This window comes from Pelodiscus sinensis, chromosome 3 (assembly GCF_049634645.1).
Source record: "Pelodiscus sinensis isolate JC-2024 chromosome 3, ASM4963464v1, whole genome shotgun sequence".
Taxonomy (NCBI): domain Eukaryota; kingdom Metazoa; phylum Chordata; order Testudines; family Trionychidae; genus Pelodiscus; species Pelodiscus sinensis.
Window position 1 is genome coordinate 60,122,203 of NC_134713.1, and position 23,506 is coordinate 60,145,708.

General features: G+C 40.4%; 1 protein-coding gene across 4 annotated transcripts in view; it reads left to right on the top strand.

Annotated features, from left to right (window-relative positions):
- DOP1A (DOP1 leucine zipper like protein A) overlaps window positions 1–22,970 on the top strand; it is a 111,228-nt gene extending 88,258 nt beyond the window's left edge. For 2 of the 4 annotated variants that reach the window (XM_014569949.3, XM_075923816.1), the window contains 12 exons: window positions 350–494; window positions 755–834; window positions 2,144–2,253; window positions 2,987–3,136; window positions 4,201–4,262; window positions 7,225–7,377; window positions 8,972–9,108; window positions 10,253–10,308; window positions 12,203–12,367; window positions 17,410–17,539; window positions 19,769–19,828; window positions 22,380–22,970. In XM_014569949.3, the coding sequence (XP_014425435.2) occupies window positions 350–494; window positions 755–834; window positions 2,144–2,253; window positions 2,987–3,136; window positions 4,201–4,262; window positions 7,225–7,377; window positions 8,972–9,108; window positions 10,253–10,308; window positions 12,203–12,367; window positions 17,410–17,539; window positions 19,769–19,828; window positions 22,380–22,685 (1,554 nt within the window). In that variant the 3' untranslated portion in view covers window positions 22,686–22,970. Of the gene's footprint in view, window positions 1–349; window positions 495–754; window positions 835–2,143; window positions 2,254–2,986; window positions 3,137–4,200; window positions 4,263–7,224; window positions 7,378–8,971; window positions 9,109–10,252; window positions 10,309–12,202; window positions 12,368–17,409; window positions 17,540–19,768; window positions 19,829–22,379 lie in introns of those variants that run through there. The other 2 variants (XM_075923817.1, XR_012902590.1) reach the window with 2 other exon arrangements.
- The last annotated feature ends 536 nt before the right edge of the window (window positions 22,971–23,506 follow it).

The following is a 23,506-nucleotide window of genomic DNA, read 5'->3' on the forward strand; positions in this document are numbered from 1 at the left end:
TATAAGTGTTTCATTTCACTGATTTTAGACTAACTCTTTAAATTCTCAGAATTATTTTGCATTTCACTTCTATCTTCTGAGGTGTTTTGTGCTACCTTTCAACTCCATACCATCTACCAATGTGATTAATCAGTTGGCCAAGATCTGTTCATCTCATCCTCCAAGGAATAGTCCTCGTTGCTGATGTTGAACAGAAATGAATCCAGAACAGAACCCTATGATATCTCATTCTATAACTCCTCCTCCCCTGACACTGAACTGATGAGTGTCTGTGCAGACACATCTCAAGAGTGCAAATTTACCCATTTACATGAGATTCTTTACACATTTACTTCTTGCTTTCTGTCAGGATATAACTCACAAAATAGTGGATGCCATAGGTGCAATTGCTGGTTCTTCCTTGGAACAGACTACTTGGCTAAGACGCAACCTAGAGGTCAAGCCTTCCCCTAAGATAATGGTTGATGGAAACAACTTGGAATCGGACGTTGAAGGTAGTTTATTTTACTGTTATTCAAAATAAAATATTGAATTAGTTTATTGATTCCCTTCATGTTATTAAATAACAGATTTTATAATGTTAGACCTTTGCTATATGAGCTTCAGTGCTATACTGAATCTAATATACACAGTGAAACAAAAAGTCAATCTCCATGTCTTTTACTACATTTACATTAAAATATTTGTGTTTGTTTTTAAGATATTAATATAGTTTCCAAAATTAATTCACTCTTGCTGTCACTTTTTCATTTAGATATGTTGTATCCAGCTCTGGAAACCTCAAATATAACTCCTTCAGTTTATAGTGTCCATGCATTAACTTTACTTTCTGAGGTAAATGTTTCTTTAATTATACTACATGTTGATTTCTCATAATACAGAAGGACACAGAGAGATTAGAAACATGCATATACACATGCACATGTGATTCAATTTAGAAAAATACTTGTTAAATATCTTTGGGAAAAGTAATTGAAATGTATATGCACAGTGGGAATAAGAAACTCTGAGAAAAGAAATACATAAAGAGGCCAAAGAATGGACGGCAAATGTATACATGATTTTGTCATTTTGTTGGTTGTTGCTAAGATCAGTAATGTGCTCAATACTGTTCAGTTACCATTGGTATAATGGTGTTCATCATTCTCACTGGGCTATTGAAATTTAGAACAGTGACTACTGACAGATGTCTAATAGGCAAAATAATCCTTTTATCTATCCAGGAGGGTTGTAATCTGTCCTCACCTCTGTCCTAGACATCTCGATTCATGTGGTTTTGTTAATTTTCTTTATTTGTTTATTGTGGTTGATATTGTATTTTATTTGCATTTTGTAGTGTAAAGGGGGAAAATTGGCAGTAACTGTTGAAGTCAGTGGACACAGGTTTCTGCTGTGTGCCAGTGTATTACTCTTTTTAGTCCTGACGAGTTATACATGTGCAGTGATTTGTACCAGCATTTGCTGGAAGAAGTTGGAGGTGTTTGGTGAGGATTTTTGTTTTTTGTGGCAGGTTTATTTTATATAGGCATAGTATGCATGAATTGATGTGCTGGCAATTATGGACTAATACATATATTTTGTTTTGTAGGCTATGCTGTAGTTTGTCTTCTCTGAGAGTTAATATATTTTTATTTTCAAGTATATAATGGAGCTTTATACTTCAGCCTTTTAATTTTGCACAGTACCTCAGATTTTTAGCTTTTGTATTGAAGTTGAATAAATTAATAATATATAGTTGCCATTCCCCTTATCGGTCATAGCAGGAGTGTCACAGATTACATGGGCGTGGAGATTTACCCAAGAAATGGCTCTCCTTTGAGAGGAGAGTGTAGAGAAGTTTACAGCACAGTCATCTCTGGTGTGGATGGATTTAATTGTATCTTAAGCACAATGTTCACTTTATAAGAGAACCTACACATTTTTAACAAGAGAAAATGTTATAATTTATTTTCTGTTTTAAAAATAATTAATATATGTACAGTTTGGAAGAATACTATATTGAAGAACATTCGTTAGAAAAAGGAGCTATAAATATAATGCTGTTTTGAGGGCTATAAGAAGTAAATTTTAAAAAGCCAATCCAAACACTCCTCACCTTCAACCACATTAAATTCTTCAGTTTCTTCTTTCTTATGTCTCGTAGGTTTTGGCTCATCTTTTGGATATGGTTTTTTACAGCGATGAAAAAGAGAGAGTTATTCCACTGCTTGTAAATATTATGCATTATGTTGTACCCTACCTCCGCAATCACAGGTACCATTACAATTTATATAGCTCAGACCTCAGGTCTATTGGAGTTCGTTGGAAGTTCTGTATTTCAGCTGAAGAAGGCTGCCTATTCCATAGCACCACAAAGACAGGCAAATAGGAGAATATTGTGACAGACTGTCTGATTCCTCACCAAATTCCTTGGAGCCTGGATGAAATATATTGAGTAGGAAGCAAAAGTTCTGATTTCATAACCCTTCTTATTGACCAAGGTCTCATGCACTAATTCTCAGACACAATCAAGTTTTAGCTCCCATACTGGACAAATAAGTTAACAAAGAGGTGGCAAGTGGTCACTTCAGGTAGAGTCTGGAATAGAATGCAGATTTCTAACCAGGCTCAAGTCTGGCTTCTAACCAGGCTCAAGTCTAACCAAGTCTGCTCAGCCACATTTTGTTTCAGATGTGATGTGCCAGATAGGAAAGCCAAAGCACATGTATCTCTAACCACTCTCTCATGTCAGAGCCAGGGATCAGAATGCAAGATTATTGATCTCCAATATTCTGCTGCTGTGTGAATTATTTGGACAGCTATTTTGCTAAAGTGTTAGTCCAGCTCCCTTTTAGTGGCTGAGCTATACAGAAGATAACACATATAAAAAGAGATTTTAATATAATGTTCTAAAACCATTGTTTTCACAGAAGTCTGGATATGTATTCATGTATTTTTTAAAGCAGTGGTTTAAATGATTTCATGTTGAGTTGCTTTTTATTTCCAGTGCTCACAATGCACCCAGCTATCGAGCTTGTGTTCAGTTATTGAGCAGTCTTAGTGGGTATCAGTATACAAGAAGAGCATGGAAAAAGGAAGCTTTCGACCTGTTCATGGATTCCAGCTTTTTCCAAATGGATGCTTCTTGTGTTAATCAGTAAGAACTTTTCTTTTTTTATATCTGTTATTGTAAATGTATAGCATAATCAGAGGTGAAAGTAAGCCATAGCACTGATCTGGAAAGAAAGAGCCTGAGGACTGGGCCACTCAGCTGCTGAAGCATCCTATAGCTTCCTGCTAAGCAGCAAGCAGGCAGGCTAAAGGAACCAGCTGGGAGTGCACTTTCTTATTTGTCCAGGACTGCCCGAGGCCCCCTGGGCGCCATTTAGGGAGGGCAGAGGGTACTGAAGCCCCCTGCCGGCTTGAGATTTGTACAGGGACACTGCTTGCTAGTCTTCTTCCCCTCAGGGAGCAAGAGCAAAGCACACAGCTTGTATTCATTCCTCTCATTGCTGGCTGGGGAAGGAAAAAGAGGGGCAGTGGAATGAATGACCCAGGCTGTGAGCTTCCCTCTCTGAGAGTAACAAAAGGGAACAACAAGCAGCTTCCTAGTACGAATCTTGGGGAGAGGCTTGAGCCTCCCCACTACCCTCTCTAAATAGAACTCTCTGTATCCAAACATACCCCAGGCCTGGCCCCTGCACATCCCCCCACACACCCAGCCCCCTACCATGAGCCCCACATATTCCACTCCTGTAAATTTCTTACATGTATTGTTGTATTGCACACACACACACCCCGGTGGCGGGGGGAAAGGAGGAGACTCAGGGAAGTAGGTTGAGAGGAGTTGCAATACAATAGTACTGTAAAAAATTTTAAGTTCCTTTCATCTCTGGTATAATAATGTATCGAGTTACATTGCACAAAATTTTTAATTTGTAAGCCAGATATTGTCAACAAACATCTCTGTTTGTGGGTGCATGCAGATTATGAAGTTATCACTTGTGCACAGATTATGAAATTCACATACTAAAACCTTATTTGTGTGCAAAAATGACTTTGTGTATGTATCATACACATGAACAAGAGAATGCTAAAATTTGAAATTTGATGGAGAAAATTTGGCTCTGTATGTATTTTTAAATTTAGTTAAAAGAACAGAAATAAAAATACAGATGTCTTGTTTTTTTAATTATATACAATCACTCTCTTTCCTTATAGTTGGAGAGCAATTATGGATAATTTGATGACACATGACAAAACTACATTTAGAGATTTGATGAGTGAGTATTAACTGCTGCTCTATATAGTGCTACTACTTATAAGTTATTTTATGTTTCAAAGCACTCCATGCATGTTAACTTAAGTTACAATTCATTACATCAATTTCTCCAAGAAAGACATTTAAAAAAATCTAAAATAAGTGTTTCATGGAAAAATTTTGTTCAGGTTTTTTAATTCCACTTGAAGTTTCTAGTAGAGATATTTGTAAGAAATGTTTGAATTAGCAAGCGTTTTAATTTACCTTTCATTTAAACTACTGGCATTTCGGAGACAAGGGCATCACATTCACCTTTGCCGTACCAGGGTACAACTTCTGTTAAATGAATGGCGGTGTCCCTGCTTGTGCCAGAAGTGAATTTTGCTCTTTATGTGAAAAAGTTTATCAAACAAATACTTAGTTCAGTATCAAAATGTCATTAACCATGCTCTAATTCTGGGATGGGTAATAATTTTCAATGGGAGGGCACTCCAAGAATTTGGTAAGTGGTCAGTGGCCACACCTTTCTATGATATTAATGGAGGGAGTATGGGTTCTGGGGAAGTTCGGATTCAGGAGAGGTTCTGTCTAAGGGTTTTAAGGACTAGTCAACTAGTTGACTATCTGATAAGCATTTGCATATCGGATACTCTGTTGACTAGTCGATTCCTTCTCCCCCCGCTTCGGCATTTCAAAGGGGCAGTGCCGTGGAGCCCGGGGTCAGCTGGGGACTCCCTAGCTGATCCCAGGCTCCACGCAGCATTTCAGCAGAACCCGGGATCAGCTGGGGAGTCCCCAGCTGACCCCAGGCTCCGTGGCTTTGAAATGGACAAGCGCTCCTGCTGGGGACTCTTGTACATTTCAAAGCAGGCATGCCACATGCAGCCCGGAGTCACGGGACTTCCCACTGGCCCTGCTATATGCATAGTTCCGCATTTCTCCTTTGAAATGTACAAGATCCCCCGCTGGGACTCTTATACATTTCAAAGGAGGAATGTGGAAGTGCCTATCAACTAGTCGAGTAATCAATGGAAATTCTATTGACTATTCGACTACTCAATTAACCGCAATTTAACATCCTTAGTTCTGACATTTGATACGGTCTCGCATGATATTCTTATTGATAAACTAGGCAAATATAACTTAGATAGGGCCACGATAAGGTGGGTGCATAATTGGCTGGATAACCATAGTCAGAGAGTTGTTGTTAACGGTGCTAAATCCTGCTGGAAAGGGATAACAAGTGGAGTTCCACAAGGGTCTGTTTTGGGACCCGTACTGTTCAATATCTTCATCAATGATGTAGATATTGGGATAGAGAGTACGCTTATTAAGTTTGCAGATGATACCAAACTGGGTGGGGTTGCAACTTCTTTGGAGGATAGGGACATAATTCAAAATGACCTTAGCAAGTTAGAGAAATGGTCAGCGGTAAACAGGATGAGGTTTAATAAAGAGAAATGCAAAGTGCTCCACTTAGGAAGGAACAATCAGTTCCATACATACAAGATGGGAAGCGACTGTCTAGGAAGAAGCATGGTGGAAAGGGATCTAGGGGTCATAGTGGACCACAAGTTGAATATGAGTCAACAGTGTGATGCTGTTGCAAAAAAGCAAATATGATTCTAGGTTGTATCAACAGGTGTGTTGTAAGCAAAACTCGTGAAGTCATTCTGCCGCTCTACTCTGCACTAGTTAGGCCTCAGCTGGAGTACTGTGTCCAGTTCTGGGCGCCACATTTCAAGACAGATGTGGAGAAATTGGAAAGGGTACAGAGAAGAGCGACAAGAATGATTAAAGGTTTAGAGAACATGACCTATGAAGCCAGGCTTCATGAACTGGGCTTGTTTAGTTTGGAAAAAAGAAGATTAAGGGGGGACATGATAGTGGTTTTCAACTATCTAAAAGGGTGTCACAAGGAGGAGGAGAAAATTTGTTCCTCTTGGTTTCTGAGGACAGGACAAGGAGTAATGGGCTTAAAGTGCAGCAGGGGAGGTTTAGATTGGACATTAGGAAAAAATTCCTAACTGTCAGGGTGGTCAAATATTGGAATAAATTGCCAAGGGAGGAGGTGGAATCTCCCTCTCTGGAGATATTTAAGAACAGGTTAGATAGACATCTGTCAGGGATGGTGTAGACAGAGCTTGGTCCTGCCTTGAGGGCGGGGGGCTGGACTCGATGACCTCTCGAGGTCCCTTCCAGTCCTATTATTCTATGATTCTATGACTTGGGGAGGGGTTCACCAGGGGAGGTAGGGGCAGGGAGCGAGTTTGGATGCAGGAGGGGGTTGTGACATGGGGAAGGAGGAAGTGCAGTGAGTTTGGGTGCAGGAGACCATTGTGACCTGGAGCAGAGGTTGAGGGGGTTCAGAGGGTTTGGGTTGCAGGAGGGAGTTGTGACCTAGGGCAGGGGATTGGGGTGTGGGAATGGATGCCAGGTACAGACTTGCTGCAGGTGGTTCCCAGACATCAGCCCAGCAGGACCCAGAGGCAGGCTCCTGGGCTGCTGTTGCCCCACATGCAGCTCAAAGCTCCCCTCCCTCAAAGGGCACACTGTGTAGAGACACACATACCCCCCAGCAGCCCGCCACCTTGAGCAGCATGTGGGGCTGTGGCAGCCAGGGAGTTGCTTGAAGGTCTCAATGGGCCATGGCAGGCTGGATCCAAATGTTTGGTGGGCCAGATCTGGTCAATGGGTCATATTTTCCCGCCTCTAATTTGAGAAAAAAGATGATTCTAGACTCCTGCAAAATGACAATTTCTGATCAACACTGTATTTAAAGATACAGGGCCAAATTTTCCTTTTAATTATTCTTCTGCAAGTAGGTTTGCCCTAGTATAATAAAGTAGAATATGGCCCAAATTATATTTAGCATAAAGAAAATTTGTATATTTGCCAGTTTACTTTCAATATGTGTTTCTTAAATGAGTTCAGTTTGGTGGAACAGTTATATACAAATTAAAATAGTACTTTTTCTCTCCTAGCACGAGTTGCTGTGGCTCAGAGCAGTTCACTCAACCTATTTACTAATCGAGACGTAGAGCTGGAACAGCGAGCTATGCTCCTGAAGAGGCTGGCCTTTGCCATTTTTAGCAGTGAAGTGGACCAGTACCAGAAATATCTTCCAGATATACAAGGTCAGTAGAAATTTTTACCAGCATTTCTTTTTTAAATAAGTGATTGTTGCTGAAGAAATCTTTGTTGTAAAGGTGATGTGTTGCGGGCTCTGGTATGCATTAGCCGCTATCACTGAATTTCATTTTTAGCAGTCCCCATAATAACAGGCTTTGGAATTTATGAGCCTAATCCTGTTTCTATTGAAATTGTTGACAAAATACCCGCTACTTTTATTGGGAGTGGGGTTGGATTTCAAATGACATTTTTGCACATAGGCTTGTTCATTGCCAATTAACTTCCCACTGATCATGTCAGTCATATACAGGCAGTCCCCGGGTTACATAAAAGATAGGGACTGTAGGTTTGTTCTTAAGTTGAATTTGTATGTAAGTCGGAACTGGTACATATATTGTAGGGGAAACTCTAGCCAAACATTTCTCCAGAGCTCAGTTTTATTCTCCCACACCTCACTTCCCTCAGTCCTATATTCTCAAGCTGAGGTGTCTGCTGAGAAAAGCCGCTCCGCATCTCCCTGGTCTGCTGGGGGGAAGCAGGTAGTGCGGGGTTGCCTCACCCCGTTTGTAAGTAGGGATCTGATGTAAGTCGGATCCATGTAACCTGGGGACTGCCTGTATCATATCTGTTGGTCACTGTCCCTGGACATCTTGTAAGCTGATCAATTACATGGTTTATAGCCACATGCCCACTTTACTGTACATTCAGCTAGTTGTCTATAAGCTTAGATGAAAATATTGTAGACTCTACAAATTCCTGTAGCTGTTTATTCTGCTCTTCTGTTATTCTGATCAGTAATTAACATTGGAGGTTGTTACCACTATCTGTTGACTCTTTCGTAGGAGTTTAGAAGAGGGCTCATTTTTCCCCTCCGATGTGATGCAGATTGTTAGGACAGCTTCCTTGTAGGCATGATGTCTTTGTATGTTATCATGAAAGACTCTGATTCTTCCTCCAATTGGGTAGCTCCATTAATCTTCCTTGTCCACTTGTTTCATGATTTGTATTTTGAAGCTCTTTTCCAGTCAGCTGGTAACTAGCTTGAGGTATGGCCTGTTCATGATACCTGGTTGTTTTTCTTGTCCTGAACTGTGGGTGGGTGGTATGGACTTTAGCTACTTGCGAGGCTGCCTCTTTACTTGTTAGATACTACACTGTGTGATGAGCTTGGAACTAGCAGTAATCAAGTTTAAAGAAAAAGCAGCTGTGGACAGAATAGTGTCAATGTAATACATAGTATAGGAATAGTTCAATATTTAGTGAGCTCCTTTAGCTCTTACCATATATGTTTTGCTAGAAATAGAGGTCACACGTCTCTTATCTGTTCTTCTCTTTGGAGTGGCTCAAACTTTCATGCAAATTAACAAAGTAATGTTGCAGACAATTAACATAAGGTACAGATAGGGTTGTTTTGCGATAATATAAATACGTGGTTCATATAATTTATTTTGAACATTGACAAAAAGAATAAAATATAGTTAGTTATATTAATATTAAAATATATTTAACTCTAACAAGAATAAACTGTCTGGAAAACTTAAAAAAAAAAAAAGCTAACCAGATATTGAACTGAGGAATTTTGTTGGCTTTCTGTTTCAGAAAGGCTGGTAGAAAGTCTCCGTTTGCCTCAAGTGCCCACCCTTCACTCTCAAGTGTTCCTGTTTTTCAGAGTATTGCTTTTAAGAATGTCTCCACAGCACCTTACCTCACTTTGGCCTACCATGATCACCGAACTGGTGAGTTGTAGTTCTCATTCATGTTTTGGGAAACTGGTGGTACATAGGTAACTTATATCTGACCATCTGTTTGAGTTGCCCCAGTGAAATAAGTTGTAATTACATTATGTACATTTAAATGTAGAATGGTCACCATTAAAACTGAATGCTCACTTGTTTGCAGAGTTTTGATAACATCTGTTTTCCCAAATCAAATAAAATGTCTGTATAGTTTGTTTACAGCCACCACTCCTAGCTCTTAGTGTTCTGTGCTTTTAGTGGCAATTACCTCCAAAATGTTTTCTAAGAGCCCAGTAAGCAGTGTTGGTAATGCTGCTAGACAATATTGACCTCCCATGGTTTGGCAAATTTCTGGTTTGGCACCAGTCAGGTCCAGAGGATGCCAACTGGAAATGTTTAACATGTAAGCACATTCTCACTTGTTCAAGAACTACTCAGAACAGAAAGAGGTGGTGTGGCTGCCTGGGGGCTGGTTGTTGCTCCATGATTCCCAAGCTACCTAGTACTGACATAACTTAGACTCATTTTGGTTGCTCTAATATGATATGGCTGACTGTGATCCCTGAAAGAACACATTTCTTCTGAGAATTGCCAGAAGGTACTGGGGTCCTGCTCTTGCTTCCCTACACTCCACCATATCCTTCACTTCCCTGGCACATCTCTTATTCTAGAAGTGCAGGAGGTTGGCATAGGAGCTTGTTCTGACTTTTCACTGGGGAAATTGCCATCTGAAGAGTGGCAGCTAGATTACTTTCCTTCTGTACTATTCAGACAGCAGAAAAGGGATGGAACAATCATTGAGAATTTGGAAATGGAAATAAAGTTCCAAGTCTCAGTCCTGTTAAGGCTCTTTTCTCAGGGCAAGGCTCTTTCCTCAGGGCATGTGTATTCCTCAAATGCTCATAAAAACCAACTAAAAACTAGGCAGCAATTCTCTGGAGACTTTCTCTGCTTTGGCCAGCCTGTAAGAGAGAAAGTACATCCTTCTCAGTTTTCACGTGGCCCAGCTTCTTTCTGTTATACTCTTCTCTGAACAGCCATGTGGCCATCCAGGACCTGTTAACCCTTTTCAGGCTGCAGACCTTTACCTTGAGATAGTCCATTATAAATAAAACGTTTTTAAAATACAGAATTTGACCTTCAGGTACAAGTGTTTTTACTGATGGAACAAGAACTCACTGCCGATGAAGATATTTCAAGGTAAAATTAAATTAACTTCTGCTCATTTGTTCAATTTTGTGATCTTTTGTAGTCTTCTGATGTGCTATTGGACAGCTGTATCAATATGTAAAATAGTTTGTTGGTGAAAAATTGTTCAAGGTCAAATGAAGAATATTTGAATCTTATTTTAGTACCAGGACTATTATATTTGGACTTTTTATTTAGAAATAAACAAAACAAAAACCTCACCACTAACTATTTATGTTTTGAAATATTTAGAAAAATATGAAAATTAAATGTTTCTAATTTTGTTGCTCATTCCCATTCCTCTCCGTTCAGTTTGTATAGTCACAGCTTTGGTGGCAGATTTTTCAAAGGCCTAAAGGGAAGATATGAGATCAGCTCCTATTTGCTTTTCCTTTGCTCCCTGCTAATAAATTGTATAGTTAGTTTTTTGACCAAACTTTGATAATTATGAAATATACTCAAGAGACCAAATAACCAATGTCAGTCAGTTTTATTAATATGGCACAGCAAAAAGGTTCTCCATGATACCAGCCTCTGAACAGCAGTCCCATACTGTGATTTTATGTTCAACTTAGGCAGAAGGTGTGCTCCCCATGTTACACATTTTAGCTGATAAGGAGTCCTGTGGCACCTTACAGACTAACAGATTTATTGGAGCATATGGTTAGTCTATAACAGTGGTCCCCAACCTTTAGAGGCTGCTGGGCGCCAGGGGGCATGGCTGTTCGCCTGCCGGGCGCCAGAGGGTGGGGACACATGCACGCCCGGGGGTGGGGCCCCCCCATAGCCGCATGCTCAGGGGCGGGCCCCCCCAAGCGCCGCGCGCCCAGGGACGGTGCCCCCCCCGCAAGCGCCGCGCACCCAGGGCCTGCGACCTCCTCCCAAGCGCCGTGCGCCCGGGGCCTGCGCCCTCCCCCCAAGCGCCGTGCGCCCGGGGCACAAGCAGCCAATTTGCGGCGCTCCCGGGGCCGGCGCTTACCATGCGCCCGAGCCGGCTCCGGCTCCATGCATGCACCACGTGCCCGGGGCCAGGCCAGCCCTGAGCACTTGGTGGGCGCACACAAATGGCTCCGTGGGCGCCATGGCGCCCGCGGGAACCGTGTTGGGGACCACTGGTCTATAAGGTACCACAGGACTCCTGGTCGCTTTTGCAGATTGAGACTAACACGGCTATCCCTCTGATATTTTAGCTGATATTATTCATATGATTTTACAAGTGACATATCTATTCACACCTCACTGAAAAGCAGCCCATTATTTTGTCCCAGTTCCCTAACTTGTACTGTACTTTCCTCATTGTTTGCTTTGGATACCAGCGTTCCAGGTACTAGTCCTTGAAGACCTCAGGCGCCACCCCCCTCCCCCTTAGCTTATACTAAGACAGAGAATGAATGTATCTTGATTTTGAAGTTTCCTTTCTGTTTATGCCTTCAGAAAATGCAGAGAGTTATGGGATATTTAGCATAAGTGAACAGAATCACGGTGTATGCCAGTTTAGGCTGCATCACTGTTACAATATTTTTGCTGAATGCTATTGGTTTTTAATGCATAGTAACATACAAGGTGCAGATAATAGATATGATGATGATGATGATAAATATTTATATGCTAGCCAGTAATATATTAGGCAACATTCCTTTTACGCCTTTGGAAATCTGTCCAAATATAATTAAGTCTACATAATTCGCTTAATAACAGACTTTATTTGGATGGCTGCCTGCCAGGAACTAGATTCAGTGCAATTCAGTTGAGCATATAATATAAGCTCCAAACTTTACATAGACTCTACATGGTAAATTAAAGATCTTCATCTTTGTAAAACACAATGCTAAGAGAGAACCATCCCATAATGGTGAACAGTCATTATGACTATCTTATACAACTACTCATTATACTTTAATTTTAGAACTTCAGGCCCATCCGTTGCTGGCCTAGAGACAACATACACAGGAGGCAATGGCTTCTCCACATCATACAACAGCCAGAGGTGGTTAAACCTTTACTTGTCTGCTTGTAAATTTCTGGACTTGGCCCTGGCATTACCATCTGAAAATCTTCCTCAGTTTCAGATGTAAGTAAAAAGCGATTAAATAATTTTCATATTTAAAAACCCTTGCTTCTGTCTTGTAAAATTCTAATTTTTAAAACCTTTCTCTTTTCTGACCTCCCTTCATGTCTTCTACCTACAGCAACAGATTACATTCTTCTTACATATAGACGTTGAATATTGCAGTGTAATATTTTCGCTCTATTACACTAGCAAAGTTATGTTGTAATTAAGGCATGGAATGTTAGTCTATCCTAAATCCTTATATTGCAGTGACTTAGAAGTTTCCTTGGAGCTAAAATTTACCATGCTTGATTTTGGCCAAAAATGATTTTTTTAATCTTCAAATTTCCCTATCTGTCCTGGTGTTTTTCCTTTGTGTGTAGAAGTGCATGTTAGACATTGACAGCTAGTGCAGCAATTGATAATTCCTATAGAGAATGGGAGCTCTTCTCTGGGTCCCTTTATTTTCTTAACACCCTATATTGGAAGAGAGATGTACAGTCAGTTCTACCACCTGTATGCCAGTTGAAAAATCTTCTCTACTGCAGTAATTTTAACCTTTACAGCTATAGCTTGATTATGTCGCCTTTGTACTGCTCAGCAACATGCAAGGGTGGAACAGGGGCTAACAATCTGTTTCTCTTTTCCACATGCAATGTAATGTGTGTAAAGAGGACATTTATCCCTGGTTTAATTCAGTTTAGGTAAATGGAATTACATTAGTGACAATTTTATTTATAGCATTTAAAATGGCTTCTGGTGGTAATATTATTTGAAATACTTATTACAGGTAAGGATCTCGATGTGTAGTCAACTACACAATTAACTGATAAGACCAGGCTTATCAGTTAATCCTGTTAACTACACGCACACCCCTCCCCCTTGCTGCCTCTGATATAGAGGCACCAAGGGGGAAGGAAGGTGGGAGCCAGTGTCCGTGAGGAGCTGGCTTTTAAGTTGGCTCCCAAGGAGCACCAAATCCCACAGAGCCGCCTCCTCACCCTACCCCTGCACTGCTGCAGCTGATAGAGAGGCAGCAGCATGGAGGGTGGGGGGCAGGCAGGAGCCGGTACATACGAAAAACTGGCTTTAAAGACAGCTCCCTGTGCATATAGGCTCATGTGGAGCCACTTTCAGCTCGCTATTGGAGGCAATAGTGTATGTGGGGGGGATGCAGGAGCAATATGTGTGGGGAGCCAGCTTTTAAGCCAGCTCTCCAGAGCTGTCTGTCCCCATGCAGCTCAGGAGTAGCCTCTGTCTGCAGCAGACCAAGGCTCACCACAGACAGAGACTGCTCCGTGGGATACCAATACAGCCTGTTCGCAGAGAACGCAGGCCCCCTGCGGACAAGGGCTGCTGCTGCCCTGCGCTGCTGATTCTGTATCAAAGGCAGCAGTGCGAGTGGCAGGCGGGAGCTGGTTTTTCTACCAACTTCCCTCATGGACGGCTCCCCTCCGCCACCCCATGCTGCTGCCTCTGATACAGAGACAGCAGTGTGAGTTGGCAGGGGGCTCTCCTGGAATGGAGCCAGGAGTGCACTAGCTGCTGGCCCCGCTCTGGGACTATTGAATAATCGTGTAACCTGTATAATTTGATGCAGTTACACGATTATTCAGTTACACAGTATCTAACATCCCTAATTACAGGACATTGTCTATTTATTGGAATAGAATTCTTACCAGAAAGTTTGCTGTAGTCTGTGTTTGGAATAAGGGGAAGATAGATTGTTAGCAGAATACCTAAAGGTCTCTGTCCTTGCCAAAAAGAAGCCACATATGATACACTTTTTTAAGAGGAAATGATTTTTTTTCCTAAAATAAATGTAAACTAAGGTCCAAAAATGATTACCGGAATGCAGATGTATCTTTAAAATCACAGATATGTTTTAAAAGTGAACTAAAAGAGATTGTTTTATCAGCTTTAAACAAAGACAAACAGGTTTCTACTTTTTCCTGACTTGATGACATTTCAAATGCTTAGATCAGAGCTTAGAGGCGCATACCTCCTTTAGCATCAAAGTGTCTGAAAAATCCTCAGTGCTTATAGGAGAGACACAAGAGCTCTAAACTCATACCTTTATGGATAAGTAAAATAAGTGGCACATTTTAAAAGATAAATTTATTTATAATGTCAAGTATACATGGGTATCTTCCTTTTCTAAATAATTTTCAAGCATCCAAAAGTATGCTTACATGCCTCACAGTACCTCTTTAGAAGACCTAACAATCTAAACTTGACATGAATCCTGCATGATCTACTTGCAGGAGGTTCCTTTTGGGAGGCTAATGGCTTGCCCCATCATTATGAATCCATGGTTGTAAACTGTCCCACCTTGGAGATAGAATCATAAAACTGGAAGGGACCTTGAGAGGTCATCAAGTTCAGTCCCCTCCCCTCACAGCAGGACCAAGCTTTGTCTAGATCAGTGGTGCACAATTCGTGGGTATTCCTGGGGGGTCGCCATAGCGGAGGGCATAAGCCCGGGCGTCTGGATCAAAGTGCCGTGCTGCGGGGCCGCCAACGGTTGGGCCCAACCAGCTGGATCTAAGCACTGCGCCGCTGGGCCCAGCCCCCAGGCGCCTAGATCTAAGCACCATGCTGCTTGAATTATCTTGGGGGTCGCAACACGAGTACAATAAAATCTGGGTGTTGTAGATTAAAAAAGGTTGCACACCGCTGGTCTATATCATCCCTGACAGGCGTCTGTCTAACCTGTTCTTAAATATCTCCAGTGATATCTTCACAACCCTTCAGGGCAATTTATTCCAGTGTTTAACCACACTGACAGTTTAGAGGTTTTTCCTAATATCCAACCTAAATCTTCCTTGCTGAAGTTTGAGCCCATTGCTTCTTGTCCTATCCTCAGAGGGCAAGGAGAACAGTTTTTCTGCCTCCTGTTTGTAACACCCTTTTAGATGCTTGTAAACTGTTTTCATGTCCCCTTTCAGTCTTCTCTTTTCTAAACTAAACAAGCCCAGTTTTTTCAGTCTTCCCTCATAGGTCATGTTTTCTAGACTTTTAAGCATTTTTATTGCTCTTCTCTGGCCTTCTGCAATTTCTTCACATCTTTCTCAAAATGTAGTGCCCAAAACTGGACACAGTACACCAAATGAGGCCTAATCAGTGCAGAGTAGAGCAGAAGAATGACTTCTCGTGTCTTGCTCACAACACTCCTATTAATGCATCTCAGAATTGTGTTTGCTTTTTTTGCAATAGGGTCACACTGTTGACCTATGTTTAACTTGTCGTCCACTATGACCCCTAAATCTCTTTCAGCGGTATTCCTTCCTAGATAGTCACTTTGCATTCTGAATATGTGAAACGGATTGTTCCTTCCTAAGTGGAGCACTTTGCATTTGTCTTTATTAAACGTCATCCTATTTACCTCAGACCATTTCTCTAGTTTGTCCAGATCGTTTTGAATTTTAACCCTGTCCTCCAAAGCACTTGCAACACCTCCCAGCTTGGTATCATCTGCAAACTAATAAGCATACTTTTTATGCCAATATCTAAATCGTTGATGAAAATACTGAACTGAACTGATTCCAAAACAGATGTATGTGGGCTGGTGGGTATTGGCCCAATGATGGAGCTTTTCAGCCCCGGAACAAAGCGGGAAGTATGACAAACTGCGTATCCCAGCTCCTACTTTCGTGTAAATTGGGTGGACTGACTCCTTGCCATTACATTTGAGCAACTCCTGCTGTATTCAGTCAGCTGTAATGCCCTTGTTTGTAGGAAGAATATATTGGGTGAAGGAGAAATGCACGCTGCAAATCAGTCGAGGCCTAGCAGAATTAATAATCTTAAAATGATTGTGTCACTAGAAGTTTGAATCCCATGGTGATTTTCTGGGTATGTTTAGGGTCCCATTTAAAATGTTCATACCATCCTACTTTCTATTAGTAAGCAACCCTTATGATGACTTTCAGTAAAGGATTTTTAATTGACCATTTTCTTTGTTAATTACTATGCATTCATCGAAACTATTAGTCTTATTGGGTTAGACAATAGTCTGTCTTGTCTTGCCTCTTGTAGCCAGTACATGATGATTCAGGGTAGCAAATTCTTTAACTTTTACTACAGAGCATGATTAACCTAAACATTTGTGGTGTTGTGTGATGAAGCTCTCATGCCTGGTCTATCCTAGGACCTTAGGCCAAAATATAACACCCCCCAAGTCAAATTTGTAAGCTATGCGTCCACACTACCAGGCCTATTATTCCATAATAAGGGGCCATTGAATTTGAACTCTGTAGTCCTACTTTTCATGAGGAATAACATTATTCCCAAACTTGCAAGTCCAAAATAATGTTAGTGGGGACAGGCCTGTGCTGCTAATTCAAACTCATTGGCCCCTAGGAAGTCTCTCACAGCTCCCCAAAGTGCTTCATGGGGCTCTGAGGTAGCACCTCTCTTCCCCATAGTGAGGACATGGAACTTCGAATTTGTAAAATTGGGTACCCAGATATTGAACTTGAAATTATCCCCTAGTGTAGACATGGCCTAAGGTGCCACAGGACTATTCATTGTTTTTAAATTTACACACTAACACAGCTATCCCTCTGAGACTTTTAAACTTAACATGTTGTGCTTTTACCTTTCAAAAGAGCTTCCAGAATTGTGGCTGAACACAGAAAAGTACAGCACTACCTTGCAAATATACAAAATAAGTTCAAAAGTTCTGATTCACATTTTAAAATTTCTATGGATTTTCTGTGGACAGAAAGTGACCACTTAGCTTCTCCTTCTCTTCATTATCCTGAATAGATCCTCCAGTTGTCAGTGAACAAACAAACAAACAAGCCAACACACCACAAGGGAAAAGAGGAAACACTGTTTTATTTTCATTGTTGCTTTAGTCTCTTTCCCTTTTCTGAAAATGTCTTCTAAGTACAATCCATCTTTTCTTCCTTTTGTGAAGGAGCCTAATTTATCTTTCTTTACAAGAAAAGTTGACAAAGTTTTATAAATCACTCATTTTATAATATCATAGGGATGTAGCTAGCTTAAAAGTCTCCTGTTCAATGTGAACAAATTATGACTGTGTTGCCTCTTGACAGGTATCGCTGGGCTTTTATTCCAGAAGTGTCAGATGATTCAGGTTTGGAGGTACGAAGACAGGGCACACATCAAAGAGAATTTAAACCATATGTGGTACGATTAGCAAAACTGCTGCGGAAAAGAGCAAAGGTATTTACTTTTTTTCTTGTTTTGTTTTACTTTGTAAAGCTGTATGTACAGTACTAGAAGCATTGTTGACTCTTCTGTATAAACTTAAAAGGGCACTGCGAAGTGTGCTGTTGTGCCTATATTTGAGTGAAAATCTCAGTGTCTCTCATATGATTATTTGAAATACACTTTGTTCATTAGTTATGACATAGCCAGTTCCATCTTTTGTCATTAATTAAAAAACAATAAAAAGTGCAATACTGTATCCTATAAACCTTAAATATATTTTAATATAAAAATCAACCATTTTCTAGTAGTGACTGCTATTTATGGACAATTGTATGATTAACTATTAAAATAGGAAAGTGTTTCTGCTCCTGGAAGATGTTCATAAATATTTAGAGACCAGTTAGTTGATTCTATTACATGTTTTTTTTAAAATAACATTCTATTAAAAATAATGTTGTCTAAAAAGTGGGAAAACCATGAAAGGCTAGGTTTCTAGCTTTGTAAGGCATGTTTAACACCTGAAGTCAAGAAAAGCCAGGTTAAAGTCTTCAGACACAGTAAAATGTTTCAGCAGAAGTAGAATTATTGAACTAGAGATATGACCAGGATAAACATGTAAACAGCTGATACTTGTTCCCTTGCTGACCTGAGAGAGGGAGGCAGGGAACAAGAACGACAGCAACTCTAAGAGGAAGAACTGAGAGGACTGGGAAGAGGAAGCATAGCTGAAAAGGAAAGGAGCTCCTTCAGTTTTGCCATTCTTCCATTATACCAGTAGGTGAAGGTGGGCAGATAATACCAGTGGAACTGAAAAATTTGGGGGACTTGTCCTCCATCTCCCATCAATTGCACCATTGCCCTTCCATTGGAATTATTTCCACTAACACTTATAAAACACAAATAGCAGAACGAGCTAGAGAACTACCTGTGATGTTGCATCTCTTGCTGGCTGGAAAGTGAGGGATTGATCAGACGACAGATGAGGTAGGGAAAGCTGCCAAATCCTTGCGCTTCTTGTAGAAAGCTCGCACTGATACCATGGAATGAGAAAAACAGTAGGCACTAGCTTTGAAAAAATTTGGAGATGCAACTGAGAATAAAAGAGAAATGGAAGGGGCACTTCAAAAGTTTGTCAGGGATGCTAGCTTTGATTTTATTCTTTAAGGTCCATATGAATATCATTACATCCCGAGTGATGAAATGTGCTGGCATACTGTATTTAGCCACCCTAGGAAAATGTACTTTCCACTGAACTGGCCCGTAAGGGAAACAAACTTATTACTGTAGTTATTTGCTGTATGAAAATGTGTGGGATAATTTAATGTTGTAGGCATGCATGTACTGTTAAACCAAAGGCTTAAAACCAACAGGATTTTCAAGCAAAATATGTGGTGCAAGTCAAAATTCTTCAACATGATGTCAGAGAGCCAGGAAAATGACTCTCCATACATAAGCTCCTCTTCCCACAGTGCAACATTGATAAGATTATATGAATTGTTAAATACTCTATATTCCTTGCATGATATTTGAAGGTCTAGTCTAGTAGTCCACATCACTTATGTACATGATGCTTTCCAAAAGTCTCAACTGGTTATTAATATTAATTCTCTGATGATAGATACTGATGTTGAATCCACATTTTTAAAATTGTTAGCTTTCATGGTGTGTTTCAAAAATTTACAATGTTTCCAGAAACTTCTAGAATCCTCTAGTCAAGGCAGCAGTTACAAATTGTGAACCACAAACTGAGAATACAAGGGTGATACAAATGGGAGTGAGATAATAAATTCTACCTTTCAGTCCATTGTTTTTTATAGTTGCAGTGGAAGAATACTGATGAATATAGTAGTATTTTTTCTCTTGTAATATATAATTATCAGCAGGATGTGTAACTTGAGCTTACTTCAGCTTCAGGATTCCTTCACTTATACCTATATTCATGCAGTTTGATGTTCCTCAAACACTGTTGGCTGCAGGAGGTATGTTCCAAGCCACAGTCAGCATTATGACAAGAAATAGAAAAATTTACTGGAATTTCTTTCTGTCATTAGCTTGCTTCTCCACACACTAATTCCACAGTTTGATATCTCCAAGTTATGATTTAAGACAATGGGCTCTCTTGAGAGAAAATTTCTCCTGGTAAAACTCAACACCCAAATGGCCAGCTACAAAGCCTTCATGGCTAAGTATTATTTTAATTTATGCAACCCAGTCTGAAAGTTCTCCTCTTTCCTTCCACAGGACAAGCAGGAGGACTTTAAAATGATGATTTTGGAGGGAGTGGAGATGGCCAAGCATCAGGTGAGGGTAGCCTTTGATGCTTGAGTTGCAAAACAAAAATGTATTTATCACCACCTGATGCTGACAGCCATGGGTGGTATCTGGATTTCAATAGGGGATAACTCTCTTCAGAGGACAGAGTAAGGATATTTGAATGAAGACAGAAAAAGAGTCTGATGTCTTTATTATAAAGCGTATTTTTGTTAAGCCAGTTTCTCTATGTAAAAGGGGGCTTAAGAAATACATTTATTGAAGAAGGAATACAACAATAAGAGGATTTAATAAACAAAATTACTTCTAGCACACATCAGAAACCAAGCACCTCATCCATATTCTAGTCTGTGTCAAAATACCTGTCAGACGAATTAGTGTTGTTTGTTTTTATGTCAGAGTGAAGAAACGCTGTATCAATGGCATAGATGCATTTATACTTCATTGATCACATGCAGATAAATTTGTGTAATTTGCATAGATGCACTTTTGTTGATCACAACCAGCATTACTCTATTAATAATGTTCCTAATGAGTAAGAGATGATTATTTTTGGAACAATCTGAGATATAATGTCCACCTTGAGACAATACACTCAAAATCAACATTGGAAATGCCCTTTCTTCCTGAATACAATGCTAATGAATGCTGTGAAAAAGCATGTTTTTTATCAGTAATTTAAATTTTAAACCTATTACTCCAGCTGCACTGAATGAGATGTGTCATGGTTTGGCCAAAACAGTAATTTTTTGGAAAAGTTAGGGGTCAGCAACTCATTCTGTATTAGAATTCTGGATCCTTCTTGCTCTGACTTGCTTCACAGCCAGTTTTTACTTAAACTATTTTACCAAATAAGTGAAGCAGTTTGAAATCATATTAGACAAGAGAGAACAATACAGCTTCACTGCTGAAGAAAAATACTAAACAGAATATTGTCCTGCATTTTGAGGATTGTTTTCTATAATGGAGAGGTCTCCATAGGTCTTCAGTTTCCAAAAGATGCTTACTGTTATTTAAAGGATAAATAGTTCTTCATAGAATATAATATTTTGAATAACTGATTACCCAAAGGCTGAAATATTAATACATTGTAAGTAAGTCTCTTGCCACATCATCTATTCATCCTCTTCTGATTTTCACATCCCCTGACTTTAGGGGCTTCTCACATGCTATCTGCTCAGGTCCCATGGTGTTTGATATTTTAAATGTATTATAGTCTCAGTGGGAGGGGAAGCACAGATTAGAGACACTGCAAGACATGACTCATTGGTACGATGCTTCTCTTCCTTTCTGCCACCCTCTGAAGAATAAGTATAAACTAAACTACTGCTACAGCATAGCTGGATACATCTGCTTTGTGGTAGAAGAAACTCTGTCAAAATACTATACTGTTCTACATAGAACTGTGTACAGCCACATCCTCTAAAGTGTTGGCATAGTCATGGTCTTTTTCTAAGTTAGGGCAATAAGGGTATTGATGGTTAAAGATTACAGTGTCATTCATAGTAGATTTTACAATGATTAATGCTGTAGAAGACACAAAATGAGTGTTCTATATAGAAATACATGCATGCACCCTTTAAACTTTTGGCTTAAGACTGCTGCCTTTAGTCCATGGGGTTCCAGAAATTTCTCCTGCCAAGTAGTGTGCAAAGCACATTTATATAATCGGAGGGTACGTCTAAACTACATGCCTCTGTCGTCAGAGGCATGTAGATTTGTTGTTTTGGCAAAGGCAAATGAAGCCGCGATTTAAATGATCGCGGCTTCATTTACATTTACATGGCTGCCGCGCTGAGCCGACAAACAGCTGATCAGCTGTTTGTCCGCTCAGCGCGCTAGTCTAGACGCTACCCTGCCGACATCAAAGCCCTTTGTTGGCAGCCCCGGTAAACCTCATCCCACGAGGAATAACGGGACTGCCGACAAAGGGCTTTGATGTCGACAGGGGAGCGTCCAAAGTAGTGCGCTGAGCGGACAAACAGCTGATCAGCTGTTTGTTGGCTCAGCGCGGCAGCCATGTAAATTTAAATGAAGCCGCGATCATTTAAATCGTGGCTTCATTTGCCTTTGCCTATGTGTCTAATCTACATGCCTCTGACAACAGAGGCATGTAGTCTAGACACAGCCTAAGTGTGTGGATGTGTATTCTAAGATACATGCATATCAGGTAAGTAATGTAACTTTCATGTTCTGTGAGAAATGAGGTCTGTTTGGACTCTGCATGTCAAATATATGGTAGCAAACATTATAGAAATAAATGTCTGTGCATAGCTGATCTCCTGAAATATCAGGACTGTTGATCTCCAATAGAAATTAAACATTTTTATTGTAATGCCTTTGCTTTGTGCCTTCAGTAATATTGCCAACAGGCTGAGATAAGCAGACTTGTTCTCTGGCATCAGTGTTCTTTAGTAGAATATGATTGTTCCGAGCAGACAGGGCAGCATTTAACAACTGTTTTGCTGATTGATAGCAGTGTACTGTAGTGTTTGAATATCTTGTATTTTCTGCTTGTCCTATGTATTCTGCTTTTGGGATTTGTTCTGTACTATTTCATATTTATCTCTTTTTTTTTCAGAAAAACCCAGAGGAGGACAGCTCAGGAAAAACACTAAGTTGGGAACCAGGTCATTTGCTGTTAACCATCTATACTGTCCGCAACATTGAGCAGCTTCTCCCTTTCTTCAATGTACTCAGCCAGGTTTTTAACAGCAAAATCACAAGCAGATGTGTTGGACACTCAGGGAGTCCTGTCCTTTACCCTAATGCTTTCCCCAATAAGGACTTAAAAATGGAGAACCAAAAAGCATTTTCCAGCAAAGCAAGGCAAAAAATTGAAGAGATGGTTGAGAAGGATTTTCTGGAAGGTGTCATCAAAACATGAGCTATAATTGACATTATCAGCTTAAATGTAATGTAATTGTTTAAATGAAATGCTGTATCTTTCAGAGTTGTATAGATTTCTTTTCTTACTCTGTATGTAATGAACATTCAGGTTATATTTAATTTAAATATTTGTAAATAAGAGACCAGTTCTGGACGTGGCCTGAATCAAGTTTAAATATTGTTGGCTCATATTGATTATGGTGCCTAATATTTACAGTATCTGTGTTTTGTTGGTGTTTTGTCTTTAAAAAGAAACTACAAAATACAAGGTGCACATTTTTCAGTTTGTTTCCGGTTTATCTTTGTGTTCTCAATTTCTCTGACACTTTTACTGAGCAATGGTTGAACTGGCACTGGTCTAGTGTAATCCACACACCTACTAGATGTAGTTCACTTTCCCAGGCAGTGATACTTGAGAGAAAGAATGACACTGATACAGCTTTGCTGACCGGGAGTTGAAAACGGGGGAGATATGGAGCTGGGGGGAGGGGGAACTGAGCCAGGGAGCTATGCTTATGCTGAGTAAAGAGGTGCTTGTCTTTACTAGTAAAGAGTTAGGTAGTGTGGGAAATGCCTGGGCTGCTGGGGCTTCAGTTAGCTGAGCTAGTTTTGTTCGAGGCTGATCAAATCTAACTCAAACATTGCTGCCATCACTGCTCCTGGGGTCAGGGCATGAGGAGAATAGGGAGCTCATTAGCTTTTCAGTGCCTGCCCCTGCATCCCACTGGCAGTCATTTTGGCAGCCCATCTGTGTGCTGCTATTCCTGGATCCAGCAGTGAAGCTTGGGGCCTCTCTCTCCCAGCAGGAAGAAATGGCTG